The 16,677-nt window shown below is 44.7% G+C and overlaps 2 protein-coding genes across 2 annotated transcripts; both read right to left on the bottom strand.

Moving 5' to 3' along the window:
- Positions 1–3,893: 3,893 nt before the first annotated feature.
- Positions 3,894–8,642, bottom strand: LOC100827537 (chaperonin 60 subunit beta 4, chloroplastic). The gene is made up of 14 exons (XM_003579788.4): positions 7,928–8,642; positions 7,695–7,820; positions 7,444–7,581; positions 7,208–7,303; positions 6,869–7,111; positions 6,561–6,795; positions 6,295–6,464; positions 6,092–6,169; positions 5,911–5,982; positions 5,720–5,824; positions 4,949–5,041; positions 4,743–4,835; positions 4,488–4,638; positions 3,894–4,390 (listed from the first exon to the last, which is right to left on the bottom strand). The coding sequence occupies exons 1-14, from the start codon at positions 8,066–8,068 to the stop codon at positions 4,371–4,373; spliced, it is 1,761 nt and encodes a 586-aa protein (XP_003579836.1). The 5' UTR covers positions 8,069–8,642; the 3' UTR covers positions 3,894–4,370.
- A 2,551-nt stretch (positions 8,643–11,193) lies between these two features.
- On the bottom strand, positions 11,194–13,265 carry LOC100826715 (7-deoxyloganetin glucosyltransferase). Its single transcript, XM_003579785.4, has 2 exons — positions 12,328–13,265; positions 11,194–12,239 (listed from the first exon to the last, which is right to left on the bottom strand). The coding sequence occupies exons 1-2, from the start codon at positions 12,857–12,859 to the stop codon at positions 11,302–11,304; spliced, it is 1,470 nt and encodes a 489-aa protein (XP_003579833.1). The 5' UTR covers positions 12,860–13,265; the 3' UTR covers positions 11,194–11,301.
- Positions 13,266–16,677: the final 3,412 nt, after the last annotated feature.

Below are 16,677 nucleotides of genomic sequence, written 5' to 3'. Positions count from 1 at the left end.
AAACGGCCCATTCCCAAGTGGTTTTGTGCACCTAGTAGTTAGAGGTCGTACCTCCATAAACTTCATCGAGCACCAAGTACCTCTTGGTTATAAATTAATTTATGACAAATTTTTACCGCATCTTTTCTCCCATTATACCGTGACAAGGTTTACCTTATTTAATAGTTTTTACACTATTTTCTGTTTAGCTGGGTCTGCTTGTTAGACTGACATGGAATGTGACTGTTGCCAACTTGGGAGCGTAAACATGCAGCACATTTTTACACCAGGCATGCTTTCTCACCGCCTCAGCTCACTAAACCGTAGAGCTTCAGTGGTTTCCGTGTCACACATTGCTCCCGCCATCAAGAAAAACAGTAGCAAACGTATGAAAATAACATGCAGACCGTTCACAACTTACAACCATGGGCTGGCAAGGCTTGATGCTTCCTCCTCCAACGAGAATTGGAAAATTGTCTCGATATGATTTAGTAAGATAGGGCGGGTGGACAAGTGGGGTTGGAAACACCCTGCATATTTACGATTCTGAGTTGGCATTTGAGTCATCAACCAAGCTAGATAGCCCTGATGGGTGGGATCGATCGGTTAAAAGCATACGAAATTGTTAAATGAGCTAAACCTTGTCATGGTGTAACAAATTGAGAGAATGTGGTGCAACATTTTAGATAGCATAAATGATGTCACAAATTTACAAATGGAGGTATATAAAAGGTGGATTTCACTAAAAAACAAATCAGTTGGCAAGCCACACGAGCCAACATAGAGCACAAGCTCCTAAAAATGATCTACGTCTATGTGAAATGTTACAGGGACAGAGGGAATCACCTTGTACACCATCTTTCAAAAGTGTATTCGCGCTGAAAGGGCATCTTAATTAGAAGTCTAAGCGAACAAAACCTTAAAAGTTCAGGATTTACCATCACATGTACCAACCGGTTCACTCAAAAGCACAAAATGTTTATGAGCTGATCACGAGAATATATAAAAATGGACTGGAAGCGAGCCGCAAAATTATTTTTCTAAATGCTGCTTTGTACTCTCTTAGCATTCATGCCAGCTTCAGTTGGATGCACCAAATTTCACCAAGAGCGTCCTAACGGGGAAAGGTACATTGAGTTATACCTTTGATGTGACTTTACAGAGACTGGTCTCTAGAACTTTATATATGTAAACTTTTGGCCCAAGGATCGGATATATGATTGGTTTCTAGACAATTAATATTGTGTAAAGTAACATTTATATCTAATTAGGTCTAGAGATAGGATGATGAAATAATTTTGATGAACATGCTCATGCACAGGATCTTAGGACTAGAAAAGAGGTAGGTAGAGCAAGATCCAATAAGGACCATAAATGAATTGGCGCGTTCCGATCTAGTTTCAATTCCTTGACTTGGCTGCTGACTATGGGCAACTGGCATGCATGATTTGCAACAAACTACTAAGTAGGAGGACTATGGGAAATTGTAATCAGGGTATATATTCAAGGTGACTATGAGCCGGCAATGGGTAACCGATCAGGGGATATACATAATTTGCACAGCTACTTAGTTTATGACTATTATGGGCAATTCTACTGTTAATTTTGCACTGCATGCATGTAGTGCATGCAATGTTTGTAAACAAAGTTATGTGCCCAAACACTTCGTACCTAGCACCTCAGAGGCCAAAACAACCAGTCTCTCTAGGGATCGCACACATGCAGGCACAGTTTTCCCAAAACCTTAACCGAGGTTAATTGGAACCGAAGGGTTAGTTGACATCCATCCTCTGTCAGTAAACAAAGAATTCTAGTACTAGTTCACCAATGTACCAAACTAATTCCGGGGCATGTACTCGTTAGTACTGTATAGTACTTGGGAAATGCACATATATTCCAGTCATGCATCAGTGAAACTTCATGGCATTAATTCTGAAGTGTTCCCGCAGTATGCAAATTGCAATACGCATATATATGACCAGTTTAATTAGTCAGGCTTCAGACATATAAACCATACTAATTACATTGGCATGACAAGTCAAAAGAAACACAGCAGCAAGGTTTAAAAGTTATTTCAGTTCTAGACAAAATTTTGCTACTCACGGAAATGACCGAAACTTTACCAAAAGAACTTAAAATTAACCAGCACGAGTTACACAAGTTGATTACTCTGTTTTCATGAAGAAAAAAAAGGCATATTGGATTTTAGGATAGAACAAATTTACATAAACTATTCTGCGCTGAGCTCAAATTGTAAGTAAACCAAGTTTTTTACCCAAAGGCTAAAGTTTTGAAGCCCGCCAAATTACAAAATTTTGAAATATTCAGCAGCAATCAATTAACAATCAATGACATGATTTAGTCTCTGAGCATGATATAAGGGACGTTCCATGTGAGGGCAGGCTACTGATCTATGGGAGCCAAGATTTATGGGAAGTGCTCCGTCTCATCGTCGTCAATGGCGGGAGACATGCATGCAACGGCGTGCACCTTGAGTGAGATCCACTCCTCCTCCGCCCGGCCGTCACCGTGACGCGCCTCCGCGGCGAGGCTCCCGATGAGGGGCTCGTGCGCGTGCGGCCGGGCCGCGTGCGAGTGGCTCAATCGATCTTGTGTGGGGCAGAAGAAACCCCACCAACAGTCAACAGATCAAGGGAGGGCTGAGAATTATCCTCTGTGCGCGCGCGCGTGCACAGAGCTAGGAACGCGCGCTTTGAGTGAGACTGAGAATTATCCCCGGCCTGTGAGCAAATGATTAGGATTTAGGAGTGGTGTTTACGTGCGTACGTAGGTTAGGTACGGGAGTAATTGAGTAAACTGCAGTTTACAGCAAATTAACACAGTCTGATGATTTCTTACCTAGGAACCCACCAGTTTCTGGGCTTTCTGCTGCTTCTGCATGCTGCCGCCATCAGGTAGCTGATTGCTTCCTGTGCCATTTGCTTGCTGCTCCTGGTGATCTGCAGGTGTGTGTTTGTGTGTGTTTTGAACATATGTGCTTACCATGCATGCATGGAAGCTTGTGCCTCCAGCCTCTCTATTGTTTTAAACTGGCCAATTTGCAACATCTCAGTATGTATGCTTCAGGATTGCGGGCCTCTTATAAGAATGGATTAATGGGAACTCTTTTGCCATTTTAAGTCGATTCTTTTTCAGTTTGTTACAACTCACGTTTTTTGTTAAACATCCCAACAGAATTTAAGTTAGTGATTTTTACATATCGGAAAATATGAAAGTTACAATAATGTTTTTCTTGTGATTTTATTTTGAGCTTAATATAAATTTTTCTAGTGAACTACCGCTGGTATTAGCTACGGAGTAGCACGGACCATTAAATTACATGAAAAAAAAACTCAGGATACAACAAGCACATCAACAGCTAGCAGACACCAAATTAAACACACTAAAGAAAATAGTAAAGGCCAAGGATGATCTCCAAGCCGTAACTTTCTAAAATATATTTATTGTATTTTTCTGACAACTTGGTATAATGGACCGTCACCAACTAAGATTTTTACGAGTAGTACTCATAAACTTACACCCTCAGAGATAAGCTCAATTAGCAGTTGATGCCTCCATTCCCAGTGTGACACGTGTAACTCAACTCGACTAATATGATAATGCTACTGGGAAAAACAATAACAATATTAGCTTCCTTATCAAGTGTCCTATATAAAGTGGGCAGATTCGCCTTGAAGAAGATCAAAGTTGTTTAATAGTTAATCGTGCACAAAGTCAATCATGCGAATTTCGACCAACTACAGTGGCATATGCAGTTCTCCCATGCATGCACACGTGTGACGTGAGTGCCCGGCGTGTGTGGGAAGCACTTGACGACATCCACGCTGTAAAGGAACAATGACCAAATATCTCTTCAAAGTAAACGGCCCATGGTTATTTATGCACTAAATCCCTTATCAGAAATGGGCATTTTATATACGGAGTATTAAAGTGAAAACTTATACGAGTAATCTTTTGAATTATGAGACTTTATCAGCGAATGAATACAATCCTAGTAATATGCTATTGTTTCGTAGAAACTTGTCTGAATCTGATGCATAATTTTCTCTACAGGGAACCGCAGTTGTAATTTGTGTGCCCTGCATGTACAAATTCCGTCTGGACATTGCCTCCATGAAGTTCTGATCAAACACCTTGATCTCCCACGAATCTGCGACGAACTATCCGGCGAGGAAAGACTGCACAGACAGCCTCAGGACCCTCACTCTCCTCTCCTTCGGTCTTCACTCTTCAGAGGAATGTTTGGAAGCAAATCTTTCATCCAGTACACTTAGCTATCTTGACAGATTTGCAAAAAGAAAGAAATGATTCTTCCAAGGTATTTTGTTGTCCTGGGTACCACATGGAGGCCGGAAGGACAAGCATGCATGCTACACCCGAATACTTGAAACTGAAAACAGAGCACCAAAATAAGCATGACAATTCAAAAAGGGTACTCGTTAAAAAACACAAGATGCATCTTTCCTACATGAAGGTACCATAGTTACCTGATGCAGGAATTGGGGGGATCAAATTTCTAGGTGGCATTGGGGGCCTTATGCGAACTGGTTTGCTCTCTTTCGCCTCGACAACCACTACATCGGAGGTGAGAAAAGACCTGGCAACCACGGCAGCATGCTCTATGCAACACCTCACAACCTGGTGCAAGTAGAAAGATTGCTGAGTAAGCATACCATTCCACATTATAGGTTTAATTTGAAGACATTAGATTATTTGAACTATCTATGATTGTTTCACTACACCTTTGATGGGTCCAATATTCCAGCAGCCATCAAGTCCTCATAGCAGTCGTTGGCAGCATTGTAGCCATAATTTGTATTTTCATTTGATAGCACCTTCAAACAGCAAACAGCCAAATGCATGTTAGCCATAATTATGCTCAGGTACAGAACAGTTGACTTAAATGGAACATGTGAATGAACTGAGAGCTACATGGGTGATCAATTACCTTTTGGATGACAAACTTGCCACTCATCCCAGCATTGTTTGCTATTAGTATGGTAGGGTAGCTCAAAGCATGTTTGAAGATGTCAGCGCCAATCTAACATGGATGGAAGGAAGTTACAGCTCAAGACAGAAAAATAAGTGAATTCTTCAATTTGACATCCAAACAGTATCTGTTTTACGGCAACACACATGTAGCAATAATATTTATCTTGACTTCTTTTTACATTCATCATGATTGTTACAAAAGTAGAGTATACAAATAGGTAAGCACTGGGGAACTAACATTGCGCGCGCTGCTGCATACATTTGTTCTTTTTTTAATATACAAGAAAATAAATTAGTAAATGCACTATTTGGATGAAAAATGAAACCCATATGTAAGTATAGCACATTCCATGACATTGACGTTCCTATTGTGGGCTGTTATCAGTTTCTACTTTTCTTTATGTTGTGCACTCCTTTTCCACACACACATTGGACAGAAATCATAGTGTAGAAACCAGGATGATGTGGCTCAGCTTTAATACTCCCTCTAATCCTAAATTGTTGTCGAAATATTACATGTATCTAGACGCTTTTTAGATACATCCATATTTGAGCAAATTTGAGTCAAGAATTTAGGATCAGAGGGAGTACAATTTAAGTTTTTTTGTCCAGAAACTAGTAAGATGAATGTTCTAACAAGTAGTTAGGACCACATACTAGTTTTTAGAGCCAAAGGACCGAATCCTTAGTTCCATTTGGCACTGCAAACAAAACCATAGTAAGTTACCTTCTGCTCTATATTATCCAATGATTCCTTGATTATGTCAATCTTCTTGGATAATCTCAATAGGCTACATCCACCTCCAACTACGACACCTTCATCAATAGCTGCCTGAAATATCCAAAATGTGGTTAGGAAATTTAGTTTACAGAGTACAGAACCACGCATGAAATGATTGTAGATTGGGTAATGAATACCATGGTTGCATTAAGGGCATCTTCAATTCTCAGCTTCTTATCTTTCATCTCAATGACTGTTTGAGCACCAACCTGCAATTAACTTTTCGCTAGATATCAAAATCATACAGTCCAATGGCACAAAATGCTAGGTGCACAATGTTTTGCATAGTTAACTAAAATAAGTGTGACACCTGATGACCTGAATGATTGCAATTGCACCACATAACCTTGCAATCCTCTCACCCAGTATCTTCTTCTGGTACCTCTCCTTTGAGTTCTAGAAATTAAAAATATTACAGCATTGTGAATTATCATTTATCATAGGTGCATGGTAGCTTTAGGAAGCTTTAACTACAGTTTCACATGTCGATATGTATAAAAGGTCTATTTTACTAACTATACCTCAATTTGGCCTTTTATTTGAGCAACCCTTTTCTCAACTGCATGAAGGGTGCTTCCATCCGTAACAATTAGTGTTGAATCTTTCTTGATCACCACTTTAGATGCAGAACCTAAAACCTCTTTCCCTGCCTCTTCTAGTGTGTATCCCATGTCATCTCTCACAACTGTACCTGAAAACCAACAAAAGAATTGCAATGTTTGTTAGCTTCCTTGATGACTATGATGACTAGAATTGCAACAGCTGAGTTGGCAATCCAGTTATGTACCTCCTGTCATGATTGCGATGTCCTCCAAGCATTGAGTTTTCTGTTCTCCAAAAGAAAGGGCCTCTATTGCTGCCACTTTGATCATCCCTGATAGCTTGTTTCTGGTCAAAGTAGCCAATGCTTCTTCTTCTACATCCTCGGCAATTATTACCAATGGAAAATCTTCTTTTACAGCACTAAAGCATACTTTTAAAAGCTCCCTTGGATCAGTAATTATCTTGTCAACCAAAAGGATCTACAAAACACAAAACGTAAGTCAGGTAATTATTCCGCAGAGTGATATCGTATCATGAAGAAATCAGCACTACCTTACAGTCAGTGAACTCCACGGACATATTTGCATGATTAGTTACAAAGTAAGGTGAGAGGTAACCACGTTCAAATTGCATTCCTTCAACGATCTCTAAACTGTTCTCGGTGCCTCTCCCGTTTTCAATTCTAACCATGCCTTTCCTGCCTACTCTTTTAAAAGCATCAGAAATCATGTTTCCAACAGCATAGTCATTTCCTGCGCTAACGGCAGCCACATGTGCTATTTCGTGGTCTTCAATCTAGAAGACAGCAAATCACATGATATTAAAATATCTTCACTAGGTAAATACAAGAACGTCCACAGTGGCAGTCACATATTAACTGATAAATCATACCTCCCGTGACATCGACCTGAGTTCGGAAACCAAAGCATCAGAAGTCTTCCCAATGCCACGTGCAATCTGGACAGGATTAATTCCAGCAGCAAGAACCTACTTTTGAAAACAATAATAAGCTACAGGTTTAGTGTTCAGATGTTTCTGTATGAGTGTTCATTTCTAAAATAAACTTTTCCTGCTAACTTCTCGGGAAACCAGAATTTTTTATCAGCATATTCATCACACAAGCATACCTTCATTCCTTCAGCAATCAGGCCTTGAGCAAGGATAATAGAAGTTGTACAGCCATCACCAGCAATATCATTCGTCCTGGCGCCAGCCTGTCTGACCAATTTAACTCCTAGATTTTCCAACGGGTCCTCCAATTCGATCTTGTGATAGTCGGATAGAGAAATTCAGTTTACTGGAACTTCTGATCAACCCCAAAACAGTGTAAAATATCCAGCATTGCAAGAACAGATCCGCCTGAGGTGACTTGCATTACCTCCTTAAGGACCGTCTCCCCGTCGTTGACGATCTTGGGAGGGCCATACTTGTTGCTGAGCACCACATTCCTCCCCTTGGGTCCCAGGGTCACACCCACCAGCCGCGCCACCAAGTCCACACCAGCCTGCAGCCAGTGCAAACCCATTACCATCGCAAGAAACTAAATTGACTGAGTTCCCTGGCCAGGCACAGGCGCGTTGGAGAACGAGGGCATGCTGCTGTCTTGGTTACCTGTAACTTCTTGGTGGCGGAGAGGTCGTGGTTGAAATGCAGGTCCTTGTACACGGGCATCGGCGGCGGCTTCTTGGGGGAGAAGGGGAGGGTGGGGGGCTTGCTGGAGAGGGGAGGCGGCGGAGGGGGCATCCTTGACATGCTGCTTCTCCAAGCAGAGCAGATGTGAGAGTTTGGGGCGGTGGAGAGGATAAGGCTGCCGCTGCCGGAAGGGGCAGAGAGGGAGGGAGGCCGAAGATATGCCGTTGCATCGCGCCAAAAAGCGTCCTTGGAATATCTTGGGGCCTATCAGAGTATCAGTCGTGTCTGTGTGGTCGAGGAGGAAGGAGATGCGAAGCGCATCGGCGCATCAGGGTCGTCGTAGTCGAGGACGTGAAGCAGAGCCACCAAGTGGACAGAAACGAGATGGCGAACGGCGACGCACCAGCCGCCGCCGCTCAGATCAGGGAGGAAAAGGCAGCGGACAGCGACGCGCCACTGGTCGCCGCCCATGCCGGTTAGATCAGAGAGGAAAAGTGGAGCACCGCCACAGCCGCCGCTCAGATCCTGGAGATGCAGGCAGCTGGAGCCGGATTTATCCGCTTCTAATTATGCATCGTACCTGGGATCAGGAACCGCAAATCGCTTCTTAAAATATCCACTCGTGTACCAGTTCCAGAGTGTGATTGCTCTCCTTGAACATTGTAATCGGTGCCGTGTGTTGAATGAATGCCTTCCCCCAACTCGGTGAATATTTTTTCCCCAATGTCTGTGTTGTGCTCGGTAGGCCCCTTTTGTATGTGTCTGATTATTGGTTGTGTTTAATCGTGTGAAACTACGAACAAGCTTTGGAAGGCTGGAATTTTTTGTCGCCGGAGCAGAGCCCTCAACACCAACTGGTTGACATCCTCGCTGGAGACATCGCCGAGGATACGCGGGGGAGAGTCCCAAGCGCCCCCAACGGCTCCAGTCCAAACGCCCCCAACTTTTTTTCTGGCCAATGATTCTTGTGGTATGCTCTCTGCAGCAGCCGGGGGATTACAATTGCTGCCAGTGAACTGCGGACGGACATGCCACAACCCTGAATGATTCTACGCAAACGAGCAGCAGCATGCCTAACGTTTTGATGCTGCCGGCGGCTTCCCCTGCCGAACGAAACGAGTCATGATACTAGATGCAGCATGTTCCTTGATGAACTCTAGGATGCACGAACTTTCTGAGCGAAACTACTACGGTGCCAGTGTGCTAGTTACGGTCGGGAGCGTCGCCCTTCCAAATGCAACCAGCATCATCACGACCTATCCATCCTCAATAACTCGGAAATTGGAATCTCTGGCTATCAGTCCATCGTATTCTGAAGAATAGATTAATGTATCCTGGCTATATCCAGCTACCATTCCTTCCTTTGATCTTGGTTCTCGCAACATGGTCCGTGCTCGGATGAGTGGAAGATCTGTGGCACGAACTTGAGTTTCCGATGCCTCCTTTGCCGATACAAACTTATTGCCAACATAAACGAACACTACTTGTATTCTCATATCCTCTACTTTCACTACTATAGTTCCATTGGAACGATGAGATTACAACCGGGTTGTTTAACATGAACTCGACTGCTTTTATATAGGTATTCCTGACATAGTTGTTCACAAAATCGGATGAATTTACAGTGTCAGTACACATATGAATTTACAGTGTCCATAGTCAGTACAATAATGAACAACTGTGACAACATTATTTGCAATCGAATGGTTGGTACAATAAATTGGGAGAATTCAATTCTTTTATGAAGATAGCTTATGGCCAGTGGTTGAATAATGGCCTTGATGCATGACAGGTTAATTGAGACCTACCTTGCATATTCACAACATAGCTGAGTGTCCATGTTTATCATCCGAAAGTAATAAAAATAGAGTGATACTGTAAGAGGGCAAATTCATAGAGACGTACTATTGAACATCATGGCAGCTGCAACCTTCGTGGTACTGAACCGGAAATTTTGTACTTAATATGTTACACTGCTGAATTTAGAAAAGTCTTGATCGTCCTCCTGACAAGTGAAGAGTGCTTCAGGTAATCAGTTAAACAGGGCTACAGGCCACTGGCTGTTACACTTGCTGTTGCTGGAGATGGCTGCACGCCTGCGCCTGACTTGAGGCCGTGAATTCTTCTGCTGTTTTGTCGAGCATAGCAGCTTCAGAATAAAATTACTTTTTCGAAATAAAAAAACAGCGAGTGAACAGCCGCATTACTCTTCATCATTAGAAGAAGAAGCACAAACTAATTGCACAGCCCTGGCCACAAACCGAAGATGGGGTCTTATATCAAAAGACATCAACAATGGCTACTTCAAGCAAGCAACACTTCCTGAATGAGCCTATCAACATTGCACATAGATCGGCCGTGGTGGCCTGGTGGGATGAGAGGAAGATCTGTGGCACGAACTCCGATGCCTCCATTTCCAATACAAACTCATTTCCAACATGAACGAACGCTACTTGTATTCTCTTATCCTTGCTTTCACTACTCCACTATAGTTCCATTGGAACGATGAGAATGCAACCGGTTGTGTAACATGACGGGACTGTTTTTATATAGGTACTCTCGGCATACTTGTTCACCAAATAGGATGAATTTACGGTGTACGTACATACTTGAATTTACAGTGTCCGTAGTTGGTACTACCATGAACAACTACTACAACATTATTTGCAATCGAATGGTTGGTGTAATAAATTCGGAGAATTCAATTCTTTTATGAAGCTAGCTTATGGCCAGTGGTTGAATCGAGTGATATGATAAAAGAGCCGAGTGATACGATAAAAGAGCATATTTACTGCAGGTTAATTGAGACCTACCTTGCATATTCACAAGACAGCATAGTGTCCATGTTTATCAACCGAAAGTACTACCTCCGTTTCATAATTCTTGTCGAAATCTTACATGTATTTAGATACTTTTTAGAAATAGATACATTCATTTTTGGACAATTTGAGACAAGAATTATGAAACGGAGGAAGTAATAAAAATCGAGTGATATGATAAAAGAGCAAATTGATGGACAGATGGAGTATGTACCAAGGAAAGAGCGTTAAGTGCATAATTAAGAAAAAATGGATCGTCCTCCCGAATTAGTGAAAATTGCTTCTTGGTAAAAAAAAATGAAAATTGCTTCAGTTAGTAAAAGCCACTTTGCTGGAGATGGCTGCAGCCTGCACGTCGAGACCGTGCATTCTTCTGTTGTTTATTTATTTTTATTTTTATTTTCTATTTACTTTTGAAAACCAGCGAGTGAACAGTTGCATTTCCTCATTAGAAGAAGCACCAATTAATTGCACATGCCTACGCCACGAACCCAAGATGAGGTTTTATATCAGAAGACATCAACAATGGCTGCTTCAAGCAAGCAACACTTCCTGAATGAGCCTATCAACATTGCACATGGAGCGGCCGCCAGGCTTGGCCGAGGCCAGCGCGCTGTCCCGGAGCTCCAGCACGCGCCGCCGCATGTCGCGGCCTTTCTCCCCCTCCATGGCCTCCCGTATCATGGCCTCCACCTCGTCTCTCCTCACCTCGTCGGGCACCTCCACCCCAATTCCCCACTCCGTGCGCTTGAACCGGCAGTTGGTCTGCTGCTCGGCGAAGAACGGCCAGCAAACCATGGGGACCCCGCCGCAGATGCTCTCGAGCGTGGAGTTCCAGCCGGAGTGCGTGAGGAACACCCCCACGGCCTCGTGCTCCAGCACCTTCTCCTGCGGGCACCACGTCGTCAGCATGCTCCGCCCCGCCGTGGCCGCGGAGAACTCCGGCGGCAGGGCGGCCTCGTCGCCCCGGACGAGGTCCGGCCGCACGTTCCAGAGGAAGGCGTAGCCGGTGTTGGCCAGTCCCCACGCGAACTCCAGCAGGTGCTCGTTCGACATCACCGTGATGCTCCCGAAGTTGACGTACACCACGGAGCCCGGCGCCCGGCCGTCGAGCCACCGGAGCGGCGCGTCCTGCTGCTGAATCCAGAGGCTGGAGTCGATGCCGGCCACCGGGCTCTCCGCTGGCACGTTGTTCCGCACCGTGAGATGGAGCGGCCCCACGGTGTAGACCGGCGGCAGGAGCTTCGACATGGCGCCCAGCAGCGGCGCGTCCAGCTCGTCGAAGGTGTTGATGACCACCCCGGACGCCTGCGCCATGCCGGCCGTCTCGTGGACGAAGAAGTTGAACATGATGTCGTCCGGGTCGGTGCTGCGCACGAAGCTTGGCAAGTCCCGCAGCCGCAGGTCCTTCGGCAACCCCGGTATCCAGTCCACTGTCGTGTCCAGGTACCCATTGCTCAACTGCGCCTCGTCTGCACCCAAAACGGAACTTTCATCATCGATCTCAAGTGGGTAATTTCTTTGTTTACTCATTTTTTTCTGCCATATGCCCGTATATACCTTTGAGAGGGAAGAGACCACGTTGGACAAGGTCCTTGTAGTGGGCGTACCCCATGAAGCCGCAGGCGCTGGCGGTCCAGAGCGTGGCGCAGCGGAGGCCGAGCTCCTTAGCAGCGCGGAGGGCGAAGGTCATGGTGCTGTCGCCGACGACGCATGTCACGGGCGGCGCGGCGCCATCGGCGTCTTCGTTGAGCCTGGCGATGAGCGCCTTGAACCTGGGGAGGCAGGTGGTCATGGTGGAGCGGCACAGCGAAGGGACGTCCTGCTGGGCGTCGCGGTCCGAGCGAGGGAGGCCGTCGTCGATGGTGGCGAAGCGGAATCCGGGCGCGCCGTCGAGCGCGCCGGGACCGCCGCCCTGCGCGCGCTGCAGGCGGCGTTGGTTGAACTCGTTGTTGACGAAGGTGACGTGGAAGCCCCGGGCGTGGAGCAGCTTGGCGAGCTTCAGCATCGGCGTCACGTGGCCCTGCGCCGGGTACGGGATCATCACGGCGTGCGGCGGCCTCTCCGACGCCGGCAACGACGTCCCCGCCATGGCTGCTGGCTCAGCAAAGATCACCGTCTCTCTCTCACTATATACCACGTTGAACGCACTCTGCTTCTCGAGCCTTGAGCCACTTGAGCTCGTCAGGTGGTACGGTGTATATGTAGCTGGGTACAGCCGTGCACGTTTGCCCGTGCTCGGAAATTATTGGTGTCTGCGGGGCACGGAACGTGGAATTATAGAGTGTGCGCCTCGAGATCGGTGCGATTTTGTTTTGTACGGCGTGTAAATTTGTTGGGGTTGCGGCGGCGCCACTCGGTCATGGGGCCTTTCGGACTTTGCTGCATTCCAACAAGGTGGGCATGCTGCCTGCATGCGCGCGACTGATTGGCGCGTGCTATATGCGCTTCTTCCATGCATTATTATTCGGTATACTGATCTTGTGCATGGTGATAATAGTCCCAATTAAGCATTTCCAGTGGTTTATAAGCTTTGTTTTAGCTGGTGGTTTATTAAGCTTGATGTTGTACTGCCTGGAACATTGCTTTTTAGAAAACGGGCACTACGCGCGGCAACATTGTTGAACGGTTTAATACATCAGGTAACACAAAGACAAGAAAGATCCTGTATGGCCGTGCGTCGACGTTTCCATATAACGGTCTGGCAAGGCGCCAAGAACGGCCTCGACCTCTGGCTGGCAGCCACGGCGAGCTACGGAGCCGGCCGCTGGCACCGTCGCGGACGTCATGAATGAGATCACAGCAAACGAAATCTGGGTTCCTGAAGGCAGGGAGAAAGAAACATGCATATAGCCGTGGCTCTCACGGTCACGGTCTCAAGTTTTTTTTGGCTGTTTCCTCTGGGTGGTACCACGTATGCCCGAGCGCGCTTCCGGCGTGTCGACGGCACCTGCGCTAACAATCATACACCATCGGAATGGATTGCCGTCCCGATCGACCACACTGGAGTCTACGGATAGTCAGTGCACGCGCGCTGCCAATTCGCTGTTTACGGATAGATAAATTTTGGTGTATTCCCTCCGTTTCTAAATACGGAGTTCCTTCCAATCGAATTCGATCACTTTGCTATCTTGGGTGGGAACAGAATTTCCACTGCGCTAAGTACTCCCTCCGTCCCGTATTAACGGACGTGGATTTGTATAAGACGTTAGTTAATTCGGAACGGAGAGAGTACGAAATAGACTTCTTTTTATTTGCGAAAACTAGCATTCTAGCAAGGTGTCCCGCGCAATTGCGCGGGAAACGTCTTTACAATATTTTTTGTATTTGCTGCATATACGTATTTCTATATTTACTTTAAAACACTTATCAATGATAGGTGTCTCTCACTCATACGTGAAGTCACAATAGCCATATCCTCCGTGCATTTCGGCGAACTCTTCACCATATGTCGATGATGTGTCTTGCATAAGATTTACATAACTCATCAAAATAAAAAGATATCTATCTCCAGAAACCGCTTCTATTCAAAAAAAGCATTTCCGCTCCACTGCTTCCCGCAGGAGCTGTGAAGGTCCCCTTCTCCCCCATTTGCCAGGTAGGAGGGGTGGTAGTTATCAATGATAGATGATCTCACTCATGTGTGAAGTCACAATAGCCATATCCTCCATGCATTTCGGCGAACTCTTCATCATATGTCGTTGACATGACGTCTTGCGTAAGGTTTTCATAACTCGTCAAAATAAAAAGGTACTATCTCCAGAAACCCTATCCGCTTCTGTTCCAAAACAGCATTTTCGCACCACTGCTTCCCGCAAGCGTTGCGGACGTCCCCTCCTCCCTGTTTGCCGCTACAGCAGGAGGGGTGGGACTCCGACCAGTTTGAGGGCTGGTAGTTAGGCTTCTTAGAGTTAGGTTTGGTTCCTCGGCTGTGACGCTATGGTGGATATTGTGGCGCCGTGCGGTTTAAGAATTAGGTTTTCTCGACTAATGATCCACCTCATCAGTGACGATCTCGTTGATGGCGACTCTTATGAAATAGTCGATTCGTTTCCGTGTGTTCGTGTTCTGTATGTGCGCATTTTTTCTGATTGGCGAGGTTTGTCAAACTTCAGTTTCGCCTCGGAGCTAGTAAGGTTAGGTCTCGACTGATCTGATTGGCTGAATTTACAATGGTCATCCAACCATCGTCGTCGCCTTTTGGAATGATGGTCTGCTTCTCAGATCAATATCACGGGTGTCTTCTGGCTCAAATCGGTTATATCCCGGCTCGTACGTCAAAAACATTGTCATAGCTTCGACGTGGTTTGGAAGTCCGAAGTCATTTTTCCTCAAGGAGTTGTGTAATTTTATTTTTGGTCAATTGAATATAGTACTGTAAGAGCTAGTTGCTTTAATATATGACAATTTCCTTTCGCAAACATACATACGGTTGCTAGAACACCCGTCAAATGAATTTGTATCGATGAACCTTTATTTATTACACCAAAACATTGTTTTCGCTACTGCGTAATTTTGTTTCTGGTAGTGTAAAGAAAATATACTTTTATTTATCAATCAGAATGTTTCCTTTCATCGATCAAACATAATGTTTCCCTAGCATAAATCATGGTCGTGAAAAAAATGCATGCATATTTAAAACACAAATTGTTATTGATCGTGTAAATTTATTTTTTAGAAAGAAAAATTATCTTGAAAATCATGTCAGACGTGATTCACGTAAGCATATAGCTCTAGTTGCAAATCACGTCCGGCAGCTACCTTGCACCCTTTTATTAATTTGTAATGGCCCTACGCGATGTTTATTTCTAACTCATCAATGAAATCAAATATGCCATCCCGTGATGTTTATTTCTAGCACATCAATCAAATCAAATATGTCATCCTCATTAAATCTTGACCAGGTTTCCATTTTTATCGGTTCCCCACGTCTTTTATAGCCTATTGGGCGCCTGGAGGTGTGGGAAATCACGGATCAACGTCTGGCCATTGTATTAGTAGTACCTTTTTTTGTAAGGTTTTGTGTGTTCTTAGCGGCGGCGGTCTACGGTGGAAACAACGGTGCATGGATTGATGGTCTTCCAACTCCATCCTTTTTCTGGTGTGGCTATCATCATATATTACATGAAGATTGTGGATCTCACGGTTCGTGATTTCGTGCCTTTTGTCCTCTTGCTCATTGGTTCGGCGACGATTCAATGGCATGGCAACCTTTCTTGTGAGGGGTGTGTCTGGCCACCGCGCGTCAACGATCTCAAGTTTTCTTCCGCTAGGGTGGCCGGCTCATGCGGCTTAGTAAAACTTAAAAGGATAGTCCAGCTTATGCATGTTTGATCTTCTAACGTTCTGTTACATGATATTTGGAGAAAATCATATTGCTTTTATTTAGTATATAATAGATATCAAGATGCGAATGAGGCAGTTAGAGAAGTTTGCTTCAAACATTTTTGACATAGTTTTCGGTTTATTCAAAATTATAGTCGTCATTTTAGTTGTTTCGATCAATTGGAATTTTAGAGAAAAAAACATTGTTTTTTTTACGGGGAAGATTGCTTGTTATTTTATTTAGTTGTTTCGATCAATTGGAATTTTGTACTGATTTGTGGGAAGCGGGATCGATCTGGTATTGAATCCCATATAAAGAACTAAGGCCAAAAGCTAACGTATATGCAGCTCAAAAAGAAAAAGAAAAAGCTAATGTACGTGGGAGCCTGGGAGGCGTGGGATTCGATCTCTGGGTACGTAACAATGGTTCTGTCTGTTTTAGCAGTTTTTTTTTCCAACATAACATGTTCTTTTTAGGAACCCAACATAACGTGTTGAAACGTGGACTCTTAATCTCATATCCAACGGTGAAAATAATTAGAATGATGTAGATCAACGTGGAGGCTCCACGTATCCTTCATATTG

This window comes from Brachypodium distachyon, chromosome 5 (genome assembly GCF_000005505.3).
Source record: "Brachypodium distachyon strain Bd21 chromosome 5, Brachypodium_distachyon_v3.0, whole genome shotgun sequence".
In the NCBI taxonomy this organism is placed as follows: domain Eukaryota; kingdom Viridiplantae; phylum Streptophyta; class Magnoliopsida; order Poales; family Poaceae; genus Brachypodium; species Brachypodium distachyon.
The sequence above is the reverse complement of the archived record's forward strand: the minus strand, read 5'-3'. Positions and strand labels throughout refer to the sequence as shown.